The sequence below is a fragment of the Bufo gargarizans genome, chromosome 3, assembly GCF_014858855.1.
Source record: "Bufo gargarizans isolate SCDJY-AF-19 chromosome 3, ASM1485885v1, whole genome shotgun sequence".
NCBI classification, from domain to species: Eukaryota; Metazoa; Chordata; class Amphibia; order Anura; family Bufonidae; genus Bufo; species Bufo gargarizans.
This window is the reverse complement of record NC_058082.1, coordinates 400,986,574-401,004,912: the sequence shown is the minus strand read 5'-3', so window position 1 is coordinate 401,004,912 and position 18,339 is coordinate 400,986,574. Positions and strand designations below refer to the sequence as shown.

The window sequence follows — 18,339 nt, the reverse complement described above, 5'->3', positions numbered from 1 at the left end:
ATGCTGCAAGTTCGTGTCACAGAGCGTGTTTCCTGAACTGAATACACTTGCGTGAAACTGGCCTAAATAGCCTTTTTGTCCATATACCCATTGTGCACAGGGATTTTGGTAAAATAAACAAGGAAGGCTGACATGGCAGGAGCTGAAAGTACTGAAATGTTCAGTATAAGTTACTGTATAGGTTCATGTTGTGTTTGCAGAAAAAGGCTTCTAGAACGAATATTCCTTTTTCCGTATTTGCAAACTGGACCCAGAACAACGGCCATATGAAGAGCTGTTTAATGCATTGCATATATTGGCTAAGATGTCTTATATGGGCATTGCCATGTTCTCATAAATAGCTGCCTATGTTTGGTAATGCCAGTTAAAGAGGACCTGTCACCGCTCCTGACATGCCCATTTTAATAGTTTCATGCATTCCCCATGTAATAACAATTCTGGACCATCTATTCTTATGGCTCTATGATGTGCCATTCCTTTATTATTTCTACTAGAAGTTATGAATGAATTGATATTAGCCTTCAGTAAGGGTACAGAGGGGTGGTAACCAGCTGGGGGTGTACCTGCACAGTCTGAAAATGGCAGCACTGATTGGATAGAGTCAGACTGTGCAGGTACACCTCCCTAACTGGTTACCTCCCCTCTGTACCCTTACTGAAGGCTAATGGCAATTCATTCATAACTTCTAGTAGAAATAATACAGGAATGGCACAATATACAGAGATAACAATAGATGTTCCAGAATTGTTATTACATGGGGAATGCATGAAACTATTAAAGGGCATGTCAGGAGCGGTGACAGGTCCTCTTTAAAGATCTGCTACCAGTTTTTGTAGAGCTGTAGACGTTACGCCACCTACATACTTGTTTCTTGTGCTACGTATATTATATAAGTATGGAAGGGTTGTCAATGCTTACACAAAGTGTAGCTCTGGGCTCTTGTTACTGGTTACAATCCTGTTCAAAAAGAATAAGCAATAACTAATGTGCCTTTCAGAACAGTCCACAGTCCTTCAGCGTCTCCTTGATGACGATATCAGTTACTGCATCAAACACAAACTTAACGTTTTGTGTGTCTGTGGCACAGGTCATGTGGCCGTAGATCTCCTTGGTATCTTTCCTCATGTTTAAATCAAGAAACTGTAACTTGATGTAATTTCCTGCATCTTCAAACGTGTTTGGACCTGTCAGAGAAAAACATATATGGGGTCATTTATTAAACTGGTGTAAAGTAGAACTGGTTAGTAGTTGCCCACAGCAACCAATCAGATTCCACCTTTCATTTTCCAAATGAGCTGTCAAAAATGAAAGGTGGAATCTGATTGGTTTGTATGGGCAGTTCTAATTTATACCAGTTTGATAAATGACCCTAATAAACTCTGTTTAAATACTGAGGTGGGATGTAGCGAGGTTAGACGATGATCTGTTCACTCACCATCATAGTCTGGGAAACAGATACTTAGATGAACTTTCTTGATTTTCTGTTCAAAAAGATCCTTCTTGTTTAGGAAAAGCACTATGGACGTGGCGGCAAAGAACTTATGGTTACAAATGCTGTTGAAGAGATGAAGAGATTCATGCATCCGGTTCTGTGAAAAATAGAAATGATATTTTTTTTTGCATTGTTTTGTAGTATTTTGCAAAATGACACATTCTTTACTAATACAGATAAGATCCGGAAGGGGTTATTCCTCGCCAGGAGGCCTACATGCCAGACTGCGTCTGCGTCCTCCACGTGCCACCCTCTCTGCTGATTAATCCGAGACTTGATAAAGGGGTCAGTAGTACCCCAAAACGCGCTTTCTACAAATAAATCAAAAATTGCTAAACCTCGGTTGGGAGAGTGTGCCTCCTGCTGTCCATACGTTTGGCTCAAAATGTCCAGCGTCTACTTATTTCTACCTTTTATTATGGACAGCTCCTTTGGAAAATGAAAGGAGGAATCTGGTTGGTTATTATGGGCAACTAAGCCAGTTCTACTTTGCACCAGTTTGATAATGGACTCCCATTGTGTCCACAAAATCATGTTAGAATAGAAGCTCACATACCACTTCCTCATCTTCCACCAGGACCATGTCGTATGCGCTTAATGCTCCACAGAATATAATGCAAGTGACCCCTTCAAAACAGTGTATCCATTTCTTGCGTTCCGACCTCTGTCCTCCCACGTCAAACATTCTATAAAAGGCAACAGTATTAAAAGGATTGAGATTTTCTTAAAGGGGTTCTCTCATCAAAAACATAATGGCAAATCCTGACCATATGCCACAAATGTCCAATTGGCAGGTAGACTGTACAAAGTATAATCGCTGTCTGTGCAGCTGCTTGGAAATACCGTAACAAAGTGGTGCTGATGAGTTATTGGTGGTATAATCTAGTGACATGCCACCAATAAATGATAAGACAAACCCTCTAACAAGGTGCTTTATTTCACCAGTGTAATTTTAGAGAATATATACTGGTATTCATAGCTTTTGTAATACACTGAAGTTTAGTAAGCTTTGCTAATATAATTACTGCCGTTTTCTGGCACCCACCAACTGAAAGCTTTGGCATATCCTACTCAGAGGATACCAATGGGGTTTATAAATTTGCCCTAATGGTTTTCTTCCTCAAACTACATTTTTGTTATCTTTTTTTTTTGCGAGTAACATAGCCCAATGCCAAAGAGGATACACGAGGAGAAAATGTGGCTGATGAATTTGAGTGTGCTACGTATCACCACTGATATTGCGGAAAATATACAACTGTTAGATTGCTTACTAATACCTAGTTTAAGTTTTTTCTATTTTATTTATTTTTTTACAAGAAGGCAAGATGGACAGACCTGAAGTGGAGATCTTTAAATGAGAACTGCGACTCTATGATTCCTGTTGTCTTCACACGAGATCGGAGAACATCTTGCTCATTTGGGAGGTAATCAGGTGCTGTGATCCTGTCCAGTTCGTTAAGGTAACTAATGTGATGAAGAAAAAGAATAAAAAGTTAATTGTGGCATAAAATGAATCTAGTCACCCCCACCAGACCTTTAGGTGATTGCATATTGTTGCATTACTATTGTAAGGCCAAAATTTGTCAGTATTTGTAAGCCAATGCCTGGGGTGGTTCCAAGTAGTACAAATGTTTTCATGATCTATTTGACCATATGCCCTTTGGTTGCCCTTTTTTGTTTGTAAAATCCTTTTTTTTTTTTTTATAATTTAATTTTTAGTCACACATTTCTCTTTTTCAGACTTTTTCCTGTAGAGATGTTTAGTGGGAAAAAGGCCACACCCAAAGCATGCTGCAAAAAAACACCAGAAAACTATCTTAGGGTGCCTTCATGCCTGAAATACGACAAAAATATGCAAGTGCGGATTACACCTTCTTAATGGAAATAATTGGAGACCTTCTGCTTCAGAAAAGCCACATATTTTATGCAACAGAATGTTATTCTCCAGTGAAACACTGCTCAGAGATTGACATTTTTTAGCCCCATAGGACAACATAGGGAAGTCTTTATGCTACATATTTTCTGGCTGATTTCACATGTGAAGGCATCCTAATAGGCACTGCTGGAAACCGTCATAAAACTACATCCTTCTGTGCAATTTTTAGAGGTTAGCAAATGTTGGAAAAATGTGGATGGTGCAGGGGAAGAATCAGCCGGTACACTTATGAGTTAATAGAAGGGAAAGAACATTCTTCACACTGACTGTAATATTTGGATGATTTATTGTGACACTCACTATGGTGCAGAGTCATTCAGTTGGTATTCTGCTGCCCTTTCAAAAGAAGCTTGCACCCCATCATCTTTCCAAAGCTTCTGGATCACCTCCACAAGCTCTGGAGGCATTGTACCCTCCTCAATGGAGTCTGCAAGGTGGAAAAGGAGCCGACCATCATCCTGTGAGAATATACATATCAAGTACAAAAGTAATTAATGCAGTTAAGTTATAAATACCTTCCCAACATCTTAGAAACTGAAAGAGCCAAATACATGTACTGTAATTACTACTCTGAGCCAGCAGAGTGTGCCTCAGTCTCTAGGATGAGGACATCCATGGACACTTCAGCATAAATCACTTGCACAAACCCCATTCAAACTTGACATTGGATGCCATAGCTGAGACCTTATTTGAGATACTGCGCCCAATACAGAACAGTTTTGCCCACAATACTGGTGCATTTTACTGACCAGAGAATACATACAGCATTGTACGTGTTCTTTCTGTGTTCATAATAGGAAACAAATGCAACGACTCAGAAGCTGTGCCAAAGCCTGGGTTACAGTCTTAGGCCTCATGCACATGACCGCAAATCTGCAAAAAACGGAAGCCGCCCGTGTGCCTTCCGCAGTTTGCGGAACGCCCATTGTAGATATGCCTTTTCTTGTCCGCAAAACGGACAAGAATAGGACATGCTATATTTTTTTTGCGGGGCCTCGGAACAGCGCAATGGATGCGGACAGCACACGGAGTGCTGTCTGCATATTTTGCAGCCCCATTGAAGTGAGTCCGCACCCGAGCCGCCAAAACTGCGGCTCAGATGCGGACCCGAAAAAACGGTCGTGTGCATGAGGCCTCAGGGTAGTTTTTCTTTATTGGGCTCAGAAAGCATAAAAGTAGATACAATATTCAAACAGACCCTCTATGTCTTCCAGGCCAGTTTTGCTGTTCTGGTTTCATAGAAGGATAGACTACAGAGCTATTTTACACATTATATATCAATTGCAGTCCTACTTCTTCCACTCAAAACCTGCTTGTTCAGCCGAATACATTGTGGCTTTATCTTAAAGTCATTTTATCAAAAAGGTGCTGCACAACGTGCCTTTGTCCTTGATTTGCATAGATTTCCCAATGCAGATTTGGATGTAACCCAGGGACTTTGAAAGAGCAGAGGAAGAAGTAGTGAAGTGCTGCTAGAGTTTGCTGAACAATACCCGTTATGTTCCAGTGGAGGAGCACATAAGAAGCATGACCACCTCCACCTGCACAAAACACAAGGAATGGATGCTACCTGCAATAGCGCATATGCTGAAGCAACTATTTGACAACCAGACTACTCCACATCCATACACACACAAAGAGCACCAGGACATTGATTTAACAATCCCAATTCCAAAACGTTGGGATGCTATGTAAATAAATATAAGTTAAAACAATGCAAATCTCATAGACCCATATTTTTTTCGCAATAGATCATAGAAGACATATCAGATGTTGAAAGTGAGACATTTTACTATTTCATTGTGAAAATTTACTTGTTTAGAACTTGATGGTAGCAACGCATCTCAGAAAAGTTGGGACTGGGCCATGTCTGCGATTGTGTAGCATCCTCTCTTCTTTTAACCCTTTCATGACCAAAGGTCATTGATGCCCCAGTGTCCAGGTCAAAATTTACAAATCTGACATGCGTCACTTTATGTGGTAATAGCTTTGGAACACCATTATTTATACAAGCCATTCTGAGATTGTTTTCTCGTGACATATTGTACTTCATGATAGTCATAAATTTGAGTCAATATATTTCACCTTTATTTATGAAAAAATCCCAAATATCAAAAATTTAGAAAAATTCTCAATTTTCAAAATTTCTATTTCTCTGCTTCGAAAACAAAGTCATACCTAATAAAATATTTACTACTTAACATTTCCCATATGTCTACTTTATGCATCATTTTGGAAATGTCATTTTATTTTTTTAGGACGTTAGAACCCACTTTTTAAGGACCAGTTCAGGTCTGAAGTCACTTTGTGGGGCTTACCTAGTGGAAACCCCCCATAAATGACCCCATTGTAGAAACTACATCCCTCAAGTTACTCAAAACTGATTTTACAAACTTTGTTAACCCTTTAGGCTGGGTTCAGACCTGAACGTACGCTCTGTATGCGCGATTGTACGGGCGTTTGCAATCACGCATACAGAGACAAGCGAACGCCCATTGTCGCGTGTTCCTGCTGAAGTCTATGTACGGGAACGCGCGACAAGACGCCCCAAAGAAGCTCCTGTACTTCTTGGGGCATCGGGCGTTTTACAGCGCGATCGTACGCGCTGTAAAACGCTCAGGTGAGAACCATTCCCATAGGGAATCATTGGTTCTTGCCTGTTGAGCGTTTTACAGCACGTAGGAACGCGCTGTAAAATGTTCAGGTCTGAACCGGCTGTTAGGTGTTCCACAAGAATTAAAGGAAAATGGAGATTACATTTCTAAATTTCACTTTTTTGGCAGATTTTCCATTAAAAAAAAAAAAATTCTTTAACACATTGAGGGTTAACAGCCAAACAAAACTCAACATTTATTACCCTGATTCTGCGGTTTACAGAAACACCCCACATGTGGTCGTAAACTGATGTAAGGGCGCACGGCAGGGCACAGAAGGAAAGGAACGCCGTATGGTTTTTGGAAGGCAGATTTTGCTAAACTGGTTTTTAGATTCCATGTCCCATTTAAAGCCCCCTTGATGCACCCATACAGTAGAAACTCCCCAAAAGTGACCCTATTTTGGAAACTAGGGGATAAGGTGCCAGTTTTATAGGTACTATTTTGGGGTACATATGATTTTTAATTGCTCTATATTAAGTTTTTTGTGAGGCAAGGTAACTGAAAAATGGCTGTTTTGGCACAGTTTTTTTTTTTTTTTAAGATTCATCTGACAGGGTAGATCATGTGCTATTTTTATAGAGCAGGTTGTTACGGATGCAATGATATAAAATATGTCTACTTTCTTTGTTTATTTCAGTTTTGCATAATAAAGCTATTTTGAAAAATAAATTATGTTTTTGTGTGTCCATTTTCTGAACGCCATATGTTTTTTATTTTTATAGATAGTCTTGTGCAGGGGCTCGTATTTTGCAGAAAGAGTTGATGTTTTTATTGGTACCATTTTTGGGCACGAGGATTCTCACATCAGAGCCTGGAACCAGCATTTTTTTCACTGCCGCGATCCGATTGGTTAGTCTGCACAGACTAACCAATCGGATCGATTGCCGGCAAGGGGCCACTCTGATTGGTCCCTTGCTGACATTACTAGACTGTATGCTATCCGTGACAGCAGCAGGACAGGGGCAGAAGCTTTAATCCAAGCGCTTTGCAGCGCATGGATTAAAGAGCTACCATGACATCTATACACGTGGTAGCTGCACGGGGTATGTGCAGCTATCACGTATATATATACGGATTGCGGTCGTGAAGGGGTTAATAACAATCTGAAAACATCTGGGCAGTGAGGAGACAAATTACTGGAGTTTTGGGAGAGGAACATTGTTCCATTCTTGTTTGATGTAAAATTCTAGGCGCTCAACAGTCCTGGGTCTTCTTTGCAATATTTTTAATTTTGTGAATGTTTTCTATTGGTGAAGTGCAGACCGCACTGCAGGCAGGAGGTTCAGCTCACAATCCATGCTGTTTTGATGGATGCAGTATGTGGTTTAGCATTGTCTTGTTGAATTATGCAAGGCCTTTTCTGAAAGAGATATTGGAGGAGATTTATCAAAACTGGTGGAAAGGAAAACTGGCTTAGTTGCCAATAGTAACAAATCAGATGCCACCTCTAATTTTACAGAGCTCCTTTGCAAAATGAAAGAAGGAATCTGATTGGTTGCTATGGGCAACTAAGTCAGTTCTACTTTAGACCAGTTTTGATAAATCTCCCCCATTGTCTGAATGAGAGCATATGTTGTTCTAAAACCTGTATATACTGTTCAGCAATGATAGTGCATGCAATATGCACTAATGCAACCCCATATCATCAGAGATGCAGGCTTTTGAAGTGTGCGCTAATTAAATGCTGGATGGTCCCTCTCCTCTTGAGTCCGCAGTACACGGCATCCATGGTTTCCAAAAAGAATTTCAAATTTTAATTCATCTGGCCACAGAACAATTTTCCATTTGCCTCAGTTTATTTTAAATGAGCTTTGGCCCAGAGAAGACTGCAGCAAGAAATGCTGCCTCTCTAACATGCTTCTTTTATACCCATTCATGTGACTTAGTTGCAAATGCAAATTGTTCCTCCATCTGTTTTTTTATTAGTACCACTTACTGTTCCTGCCTTTTGCTTGATCCTGTCCCAACTTTTTTGAGATGCGTTGCCCCTAAATTTGTTAAAGGGGTATTCTCAAGACTCTATTTCATACTTACCTGCTCCCAACGCGCTGTCCACTACCTGGTTTCGGCACTCGGCAGGGGACGGGGTCCATCTTGATTGAAGTCTTCTCCCGGCCAGGCCGCGCGCTGTACTGAACGCGCACGCCGAGGCCGTGCATGCGCCCTGGTGACTTCTTCCGGGCTAGTATACTATACTGGCCAGGAAGAAATCACCATAGCGCATGCCCAGCCTCAGCGTGCGCGTTCAGTACAGTGCGCGGCCGGCCAGGAGAAGAGAAGTCGTCTGGGCACGCGCGGCCACCGCAATTCCTGAGAAGAGCGGTGGCCGTAACCAGGGGAGACGGAAGACAATAGTCAGGTAAGTATATGTTTATTTACTTCTAAGGGGTGGGAATTTGTTAATTAAATATATTTAGAAAAATGATTACTGTTAAATCATTAACAGATTTAACAGTGATCATTAAGATGGGAATACCCCTTCAATTTTTTCATGAAATGGTAAGATGTCTCACTTTAAGCGTCTGATAGGTGTTCTGTGATCTATTGTGAATAAAGTATGAGTCTATGAGATTTTCAAATCATTGCATTCTGTTTTTCTTTACAATTTACACAGCATTTGGAATTGGGGTTGCATTTATATTCTGGGCAAATCCAAAATTATTTAAAAATGCCATTATAATTTCTGTAAGGGATTAGATGTTCTTTCCTGGCACAGTCACAGACATTAATCGCAACCACGTCAACTGAAAACAATGGGAGGCATACTCTGGCACTGAATTTTCTCCAGTTTCTGCCTGCACAAAATGCTGTGCCTGTAAGGATAGAAACACATTTACTTTTTGTGTCATTTTTTCTGATCCAAATCCAGAAGTGGATTCAAAGGGAATGGCAAATATAAATCAAGGTCTTATACTTGGGGTTGGCTCAATAAACTGCACCTGAGACTGCATGAAAAACTGTGCTGTGTTTCCATCCTTACAAACAATCTCTAAGTACTAGATTCCCGCAAACTATTATTATTGCATTACTTAAAAGGGTTGCCCAAGTTATTTTTATTGATGACCTATACTCATGAGGATCAGCTGGTTGAACAGAAGGCGCGTGCGGTACCAGCGCTGCATTCCCTTCATTGTTTACCTGTGGTTAGCAGGTATAATTACAAGAAGCGGTCCCATTCACTTTAATGGAACTGCTCATTCCTATTCAAGTGTTTAGGAACGAGCTGTCCCATTGAAGTGAATAGGATGGCTTAGGTTGCGAGGGCGAGCAGGTAAACAAAGAAGAAAAGGCAGCGCTGGCATGGCAGGTGTCCTATCTTCAACCATCTGAGAGCCAACACCCAGCACCCCCACCGATCTGATATTGATGACCTACCCTGAGCATAGGTGATCAATAAAAATAACTTGGACAACCCCTTTAAGTCTCACCTACCGCTCTGCTTGGGTCTTTATAATCAATACCAAGGGTGGACATAGCGCGGACTATAGCAAGGATTGACTGTAGCACATTGCCATAGATAATAGACTTGAACTCCATGCATTCCTCCTCTGAGTATCCATCCTGGTGTATAATCCTTAATAAAACAGAGATAATTACTAGAGAACTTTAAAAACAAGTAAGATCCAAACATTTGGAAGATAGTTTTGTCCTTACTCACTTCATTTGCTTCACTATAGTGCTCTTTCCAGACTCTCCGGCACCTGCAGAGAAACCAACATATTTTTCATGTTATCTAAGGCAGACATAGTAACGTATATAGTATATGTCATTTGGCAGTTTAGGATTCACATTCTGATTAAAATGATAGGACTGTGGACCTTACAGAAAGTGATAAAAGTGCATCTATATGACTCAAACGTGAAGGCAAATGCTTAAAGGGACTGTCACCTATATTAACCACAGTTTTCTTCAGTTCTACATGAGTAGTACTGCATACACTGACCTCCGATCAGAATTTTTATTCTCATACAGTACGCCCCCTTCCCCTATCTTTCTTACTGTGCTGTCACAAAGCTCTGATGTAATAAATTGAGAGGACTCATAAATTTGCATTCCAGAGATTTTCTACATTATGTGCACAAGCTCAAGAGTCCTGCAAATGCTTGTATTTCAGCTGAGCTTTGCAGCGGCGCAGTGGGAACACAGCAGGCAATATAGACATTAAGTAGCGATCCGGAGTAAGTGTCAGCAGTATTACTCATGTCGTACTGCAGGTAATGGAGGTGACAGACTCCCTTCAGTAAGTGGCATTTATCATGTAGAGAAAGTTAATACAAGTCACTTACTGCATGGTCTGTAACCATGGAAACTAGCATTGTATAATGTGATGGAAAAATCAATCCAGCCAGCAAAGGAAGCGATATGGACAATTACAATACATTAGTAAGTGTCTTGTATTAACTTTCTCTACATGATAAATGCCACTTACTGAAATGAGACAACCCCTTTAAGCTTACTTGCAGATTACATTTTCTGCTGGTATGTGACTTTATGTTTCTTTGTTATATGTATAATTACAATGTCAGGGTTGAATTTCCTTTCTAACCATCACTTTTTAGTACCAGATACTTGGCCATGCCATAGAGCCAAACGGCATAAAGGTAATCAAAGACAATTCTCTTCTAATAAATCTACAGATAATGGAGTTGATGACATTTCTTACATTCATCATACATGTAAGAAGATTTCTGCCACGTCCTAACAATCAGACATTACTGCAAGCACATTGAGCCTGTTTCACATGAGCGCATTGGTAAAAGTCAATTATAAGGATCCATATGTATTTAAAATACATATATTTGTTAAATGCCCACGTGAATAGATTCGTAGATTAACATAATAGACTGAAAAAAATGGTTGAAAAACTGGTTCAACCTTGGAATTCTGTGGATTAATGTCAGATTTTTCCACCTAAGGCAGGCATGCTCAACCTGCGGCCCTCCAGCTGTTGTAAAACTACAACTCCCACAATGCCCTGCTGTGGGCTGATAGCTGTAGACTGTTCAGGCATGCTGGGAGTTGTAGTTTTGCAACAGCTGAAGGGCCGCAGGTTGAGCATGCCTGACCTAAGGCTACATTAACATGATGGTGAAAAAAACAGTTAAAAATGGCCAAACAGTTTTCAACAGCTATTTCTACACTAATGCCTTTCTGCAAAAGGGCCATTAATTCATTTCAATTTTATGGGGGCTGTTAGGTTGTGAAAACAGACAAAATAGGACGTCATAGACTGCAATGGTTCTTAAAACCGCAATGCGATGATCACAGTTTGAATGTAGCCTTAGGATGAAATTGCCTGGAAAGCATATTTGTACAAATATTCATTAGTGTTAAATGCCTATTGAAAGAAGAAATTCTAATAAATGAACATGTATACGCGTATTTTTTATTTCTCCATTACATAATTTGATAAAGAAGCAATCTGAAATCCTACACATACAAACCATGGGTATTTTACCAGGATAGCTTATACTATATTTAAAGGCGGTTTACAGGTCATCAGTATCTGATCAGTGTACGTCCAACACTCAGGACTCCTGTTGATCAGCTACTTGAGAAGACCTTCTCGCAGCTTACCCTAGGCCAATGACATTAGATTTGTTTGATACCAAGCAGACCCGCAATACAGTGTAAGCCCTGAGGAGGCTGCGGCACTCAGGAGCTGTCCTGCCTCCTCAAGCAGCTGATTTGTGGGGTCCCAGGTGTGTGACCCCCTCTGATCAGATACTGGTGACCAATCCTGAGGATAGTTCATCAGTATAAAAAGTCAAATAAAACACATAAGTATGATTCCATGCTAATTGTCTTCGCAGTCACTCTCCTGGAGCAGTCTTTCCTTATTCCTGGCTTTCGGCTTCCTTGATCCCTGAACCAACCTGCAATAGACACCTTTTCTTCCTTCAAAAGGACATAAATATAGTACAGACCCGCAAAGAAAAACGGTTCATTGTGCTTTTATTGTACTCACAAGACCATTTCTTGTCACGTCAGAAATAAAAGTTTTTTTAGTATCTCTGCCCGACCCGGGTTTTGCTACCAGCCTTATCTGGGGTGTCCTGATTTAATATTCATTGAGGCGTTATTTATTATCCATCCCGCTAATCACGTATTTCACATATTCTCCCAACCCCCTATATCAATGGGATTTGGCTTTGATACATTAACTATATATAAAAATAACTCCCACATATTTGTTTCAACTTCCAACAATAAAAATAAACATTACAATTATAAATATTCGAATACATATCGATCTCACATTTATAATATTGATATGAGTTTTTATGAATGTGAGATTGATATGTATTCAAATATTTATAATTGTAATGTTTATTTTTATTGTTGGACGCTGAAACAAATATGTGGGAGTTGTTTTTATGGATAGTTAACATATCAAAGCCAAATCCCATTGATATAGGGGGTTGGGAGAACATGTGGAAAACGTGATTAGCGGGATGGATAATAAATACTGCCCCAATGAATATTAAATAAGGACGCCCCAGACAAAGCTGGTTTTTATATGTGATGTGGCAAGAAATGGTCATGTAAGTACAATAAAAGCATGGTGAACCGTTTTCTTTGCGGGTCTGTACTATATTTATGTCATTTTGAAGGAAGAAAAGGTTTATATTGCTGGTCGGTTCAGGGATCGAGGAAGCCGAAAGCCAGGAATAAGGAGAGACGGCTCCAGAAGAGTGACTGCCTGTGAACATTCCTCTAGGGGAAGACAATTAGCGCGGACCCATACTTACGCGTTTTATTTGAATTTTATAGGAGCACGGACCTACTCCTTTTTTGGGGACTGCAGCTGTGAGAAAATTCAAAACTATGCACACTAAACTGTTTTGTTTGTGGTGAAGTATAAAAAGTCAGAAAAAAACTATTGCGGACCGCAAATTGACCATTGACTTGAATAGGTCCGCGATCCGGCAAAAGGTATAAGACATGTCCTATCTTTTGCCGAGCGGAAGCCCAAGGAAATACTCGGAAGTACTTCCTTGGGATTTGAGTTTATGCTTACAAACCACAAAAAAATAGGACGACATGTCCTGTCTTTTGCGAATTCAAGTCAATGGGACGCACTGCAATAAGCGATTGACATGGGCACGCTACTATACAGCCCTTATGATGTCTCTCTTTTTCCAATTGTTAGTTTGTATCTCCTACTAGTCTGTAGCTTCTGTGTTTGTATGATATTTAATATTTGCCAGAAGGTGTCATGTACAGAAAATGAAAATGCTCCATCTAGGTAGGTATTTTAATAGTTCAGTGGCTTGAGGTCATATGCTTTGCAGTACTTTGATAACGTACTGGAATTACTCATCATGTAATCAGATTACACAATCCTTAACCTAATGACTGTCAGATGCTAATCTTATTATAGTTTCATAATATAATGACTGTACAGTCTCCACTAGCGGTATAGTTGCGTAATCATGCCAGTATTAAAAATAAGTTGATGATAACTACAATGTAGGTCAGAACTGACAATAGGAAAAAATAGTTATAGCCATTCCTGGGCAGACAGGGTTAAAGTCTTGCAACAGCATGAATTATAGGAGGTATGAGTGATGACTTGATAAAAACAGCTGAAAGATATATTTTTAAAAAAGACAGGTAGGCTACCCTAAAATGATATAAAACTGCATCACATTGTGTAGGACAAGAACGGATTCAAACCTATCAGAAAACTTGGGATTCACAACATTTTCTTCCTTGATACCAACCACAGTTTTCAGTGTTTAATAGTAAAGCACCTCTTTTATGTCATTATGTCAGCAAGTTCCCAAAAAATGTATATTGCATGTATGATTTGTGACAAATAAATGAAGTGCAACATTTAAAAATAGTGGTTGTCATCAGTGCCATTTTCACTGGTATTGTAACAGAAAATGTATTGCACTAATGGCATCCTGGATTTCTGGCTCACCACGTGTACATAAGAAAAGTATATTTTGTTGAAGGTATATTAGTAATTATCATTCCAGCCTGTATGTCATTTCTGTAAATATGATTTATTTCTTTATACATTTTGTGGCTGCTTGCTAGAAATGTTTTCCTGACTAGTGCCTTATACCCCGTAGCTCACCAAGCCTATATGTACTGTATTATGTGTATGTAAACCTTGACATTCACTTTCTTGATTTTAGTATTTTATAGTGTTTAATAATGACTGCTTTTCTGTGGTGTTGTGTGTCATGTCTTTGTTGGAGTTGTATAGGCCTCCAGTTGTTGGCAAATATAGTGAAGAAATGTAATGTGTTATAATAATGATACTTTGGGTATCTGACTCATGTACGTTATATATGAGTAACGTATTTTGTTGAAGGGATGTCATTAGGAATTAGCATTCCAGCCTGTATCTGATTTTCCTAAATATGAAAATGACTGTAAACAGATAAGCACCATCTGTACCAAGTTCATTATTGCCCCATTGTTGTGCCCCTTCACCAATCCCTATGAAATGAAGCATTTCTCACCGAGCAGTAGTAGTTTTACTGTCTTGGCATCTTTTGCCGCATCCTCTTGTAGTTTTTTTTCTAGCTCCTTAGATCTCTTTGCCAGCTCCTTGTCTTCTGCACTAGCTCCACTTCCCATTTCTGTATCTTCACTCTCTGTCCCGTTATCCTCCAGTGCCTGTGATATGGATATCAGCAAGTTTCCCTCTTGTTCCTGCTTGCCCTCCACGTTGTCCTGCAACCTTCGACTGTGTTTGATGGCCTTGTGTCCCCTATTGTCTTTGCAGATATTGAGGTTTGTTCTTTTGAGGGGAATATCAGTTTTAAGTTTCTTGTTCTGAGATTCCAGTTTTCCAGAGTTTGTGCACCACTATAACCTTATTCTGTCTGTCTCTCGCTCTCTCTTTCTTTGTCCAATATATCTCACCTGTCTCTTTCCATTCTATTTTCAGCTGTTTTCTTTCATATGTTATGAGAATTTTCTTTTAACATGTCTCGCCACACGTCTTCCTCCTTCTTCCTTTCTGTTTCTGTGATTCTTGGTAGATGAGCTTCTTGGAAGGAAAGCTCTCCAGTCATCACCTGACTTAAGAAATCCCATTATGGTCTCTGAGCTTAAGGATAAAGGGAGGGGGATATTGAAGCTTTAGGGCTTGAATTTAGAGCAACATACTGTATGGTAAGAGAAATATATTATGATTTGGGCTAAAATAATTGCAGACATGTAACATATATGAAATCTGCGCTCCAATTCTTCTGACTTGAGAGTGTATACAAGTGTTCTACGTTTTAGACACAACTATTGCTCCTTTCAAGCATCACAACTTAAAGTACTGTAGGGTCACGATGAGAAAGTCAGAGATTTAGAACATTACATCATCACTTGCTATTTATAGACAATCCTGAAGTTAATAGAGGTGAACAGTAACACCCTATGCTATATAAAGCTCCATGTTCTTACAAAAAAGCAGTCCATGCTTGGTCCTTGAGCAGCCTAATCAATTCTTTGTTCTATGGTCATCAAGATTTACTAAATAGTTTTTCTGATCCCCTCGGCACAAACAACACCCTGCCCCCCTGACAGTTGATGTACCACCCCCAACAACATACTGATTCAATGTGACCGGTACCAACTGCTTCTAATCCCACAGCTTTACTGCCAGGATCTCCTGACACTGGAGTCAGACGTCCGCATAAAGCTCTTTAAAGTGGAGGATTTCGAAGTTAATCCTGAATTGCTGTGTCCTTCTCTCACTCTGACTTCTGCACAATGATCTGCAAATACACAACCACAGTGTCCAGTTTTTACACACAGGATCAGACTGGCTATTCAGTTCACCATAGGATTCACAAAGCCTAAGTGTTCTCATTGGGGTCCTTTTTTTATGTCATTGTTTCATCACATAGCCATTCTCTAAATATCTGTACACTACATGGTAATGTGTGATCATACAGCAATTTACCAGCTTCGTTTTCCCTAGTGGGTCTGTCATAGCTAAATGAGACTTGATTATATGCTGTGAACAACTGTGTAACAAGGACATAACTACTCTACCGTTGACCTCAACAAAAGAATTTTTCTTGTACCTTCAAAAACACAGCAGTGGGATTCTGATTCCGAAAAAACATGGTGTGAAACTGAAGCCTTCCAAGTATTCCAAAAGGTTAGAGCTTATGTTATAGAAATACATTAACAAAATAGTGCAAAGCAATAGCCATGTGATGCATATTGTATTGTTGGCAGCTGTTATCATAACAACACTGGAGCCACCATGTAATGTTTCATATAGGGAGACTAGTCAAAAGCCAGAAGTTTCAATATTTGGCAGCCGCGGTAGAAAGGGTTTGTCTAAGATTGAAAGTGTGCACTTTTTTGCCTGAAGGGCACCACTCTTGTCCATGGGCTGTATTTGGTCTTGCAGTCAACTCACATTCAAGTGAATGTCGCCAGGATACTACACCTCATGCTGCCCATGGACAAGAGTGGAGCTATTTTACTAATCCATTTAATCAGTGATATCTGTGTTGGAGTTATAAATTAGGGGTTCAGTTACACATACACGTTCAGGTTTTGATTAGCTTTTCTGATGCGGTTTTGAAGCCCAAACCAGGTGTGGATCATAAATGGATCATTAAGAGAGATATGTATAACAGGCAGATTCTACTTCTCCTCTTCTGTGAATCCATAGCTGCTTTAAGCTTCAAAACTGGTAGATGGTTTAACCAAAGTACTTATTACTTACAGTAGTAATACACTGTCGTCTGTACACTGTACCATGAACCTGGTGTTTTACTCCTGCTTGCATGACATCTTGTATTCTTGTATCTCCCTTCTCTTCCTTCATGAATTATGGGCTGTCATACATCACGTCCTGTTCTCTGCCTGTTATCTCCACTCCTCCATGGTTCATGATAGGGCATCTGTGACTTAAGTAATTACAGCACTGCCTTACACCTTGTTAATAGAGGGACATGCAGGCAGCTGTAAACATAGGCAATGTCTGTGAGAGGAGAGTCGTGGAAACGTCAGTTCTTAGCATTGGTAATCCTGTCCAGAGCAAGCACAGGCAGCATGAAAACAACTCTGCTGCACAAAGCTGGGATTATGAAAATTTTAAATATTTACTTCATAGCTATGGTGGCATCACCTGGTAAGCATTTGGACACAGTGGAAAGGGCTTTCTACTTACTGCTCCATCAACTGCTATGCTTCGGTGGGGATGCTGAGCGAGTGACCCCTACTGATCTAATATTGAGAGGATAGGTCATCAGTATCTAAAAGATGTAAAACATATTTAAGTCAGTCAGTTAGCAGTAACATAGTAACAGTAATATAGTTTGTAAGGCTGAAAAAAGACATACATCCATCCAGTTCAGCCTGTTATCATGCAACATAGATTCAGAGGAAGGTAAAAAAAAAACATCATGATGTAGAAGCCAACTTTCCCCATTTTAGGGGTGGGGGAATCCTTCTCAACTTCAATCACAATAACTCTCTGGATCAACAACCCTTCTCCAGATATCTAGGAACCAGGGGCGTAGCTAAAGGCTCATGGGCCCTGGTGCAAGAGTTAAGCTTGGGCCCCCCCTTTCCTTAAACCTTCGTGCTGCATGAGGCAAAAAAAAAAATGGACCCCCCCCCCCCCTCCTCCATAACAAATTCTTAACCTAACCCCTTCTTTCCAGCCAGAGGTGTAATTTGCATACACTTTCTATAATACCAGTGTCTTCTTATGTGGCACAAGGGTCTTTGGCCACCTCAGGCTCCTGGGCCCGGTAGCGACTGCTACCTCTGCACCCCCTATAGCTACGCCCCTGCTAGGAACTATTGACCTGTAACATTATTGCACTCCAGAAATACATTCAGGCCAATCTAGAACTCTTTTAGTACTCACCATCACCACCTCCTCAGGCAGAGAGTTCATAGTCTCACTGCGCTTACAGTAAAGAATCCTCTTCTATGTTTGTGTACAAAACTTCTTTCCTCCAGACGCAGAGGAGGTCACCTTGTCACAGTCCTAAGGATAAATAGATTATGGGAGAGATCTCTTTACTGACCCCTGATATATTTATAGACTGTTATTACATCTCCCCTCAGTCCTCTTTTCTAAACTAAATAAACTTAATTTTAATAATCATTCTGGGGACTGCGCTCCACTTATTCCAGTTATTACTTTAGTTGCCCTCTTTTGAACCCTCTCCAGCTTTTCTATGTCTTTCTTGTGCACAGAAGCCCAAAATTGTTCAGAGTACTCCATGCGTGGTCTGACTAGTGATTTGTAAAGTGGCAGGACT

At 40.1% G+C, this 18,339-nt stretch overlaps 2 protein-coding genes across 3 annotated transcripts in view; one reads left to right on the top strand and one right to left on the bottom strand.

Annotated features, from left to right (window-relative positions):
* Window positions 1-829: 829 nt before the first annotated feature.
* GNAT2 (G protein subunit alpha transducin 2) lies at window positions 830-17,018 on the bottom strand. 2 transcript variants are annotated; one of them, XM_044288316.1, is made up of 9 exons: window positions 16,788-17,018; window positions 14,566-15,158; window positions 9,744-9,786; window positions 9,518-9,659; window positions 3,729-3,886; window positions 2,828-2,956; window positions 2,049-2,178; window positions 1,436-1,589; window positions 830-1,184 (listed from the first exon to the last, which is right to left on the bottom strand). In XM_044288316.1, exons 2-9 carry the CDS (start codon window positions 14,681-14,683, stop codon window positions 994-996), a joined length of 1,065 nt encoding a protein of 354 aa, XP_044144251.1. In that variant the 5' UTR covers window positions 14,684-15,158; window positions 16,788-17,018; the 3' UTR covers window positions 830-993. The 2 variants fall into 2 exon arrangements, with proteins under 2 accessions (XP_044144251.1, XP_044144252.1); XM_044288317.1 differs by lacking the exon at window positions 14,566-15,158 and having other exon boundaries at window positions 16,788-16,829.
* Window positions 15,744-18,339, top strand: part of AMPD2 (adenosine monophosphate deaminase 2) — a 272,744-nt gene continuing 270,148 nt past the window's right edge. Inside the window, exon 1 of the mRNA XM_044288314.1 lies at window positions 15,744-16,208. The gene's annotated coding sequence lies outside the window, so the exon portion shown is untranslated. The remainder of the gene's footprint in view (window positions 16,209-18,339) is intronic.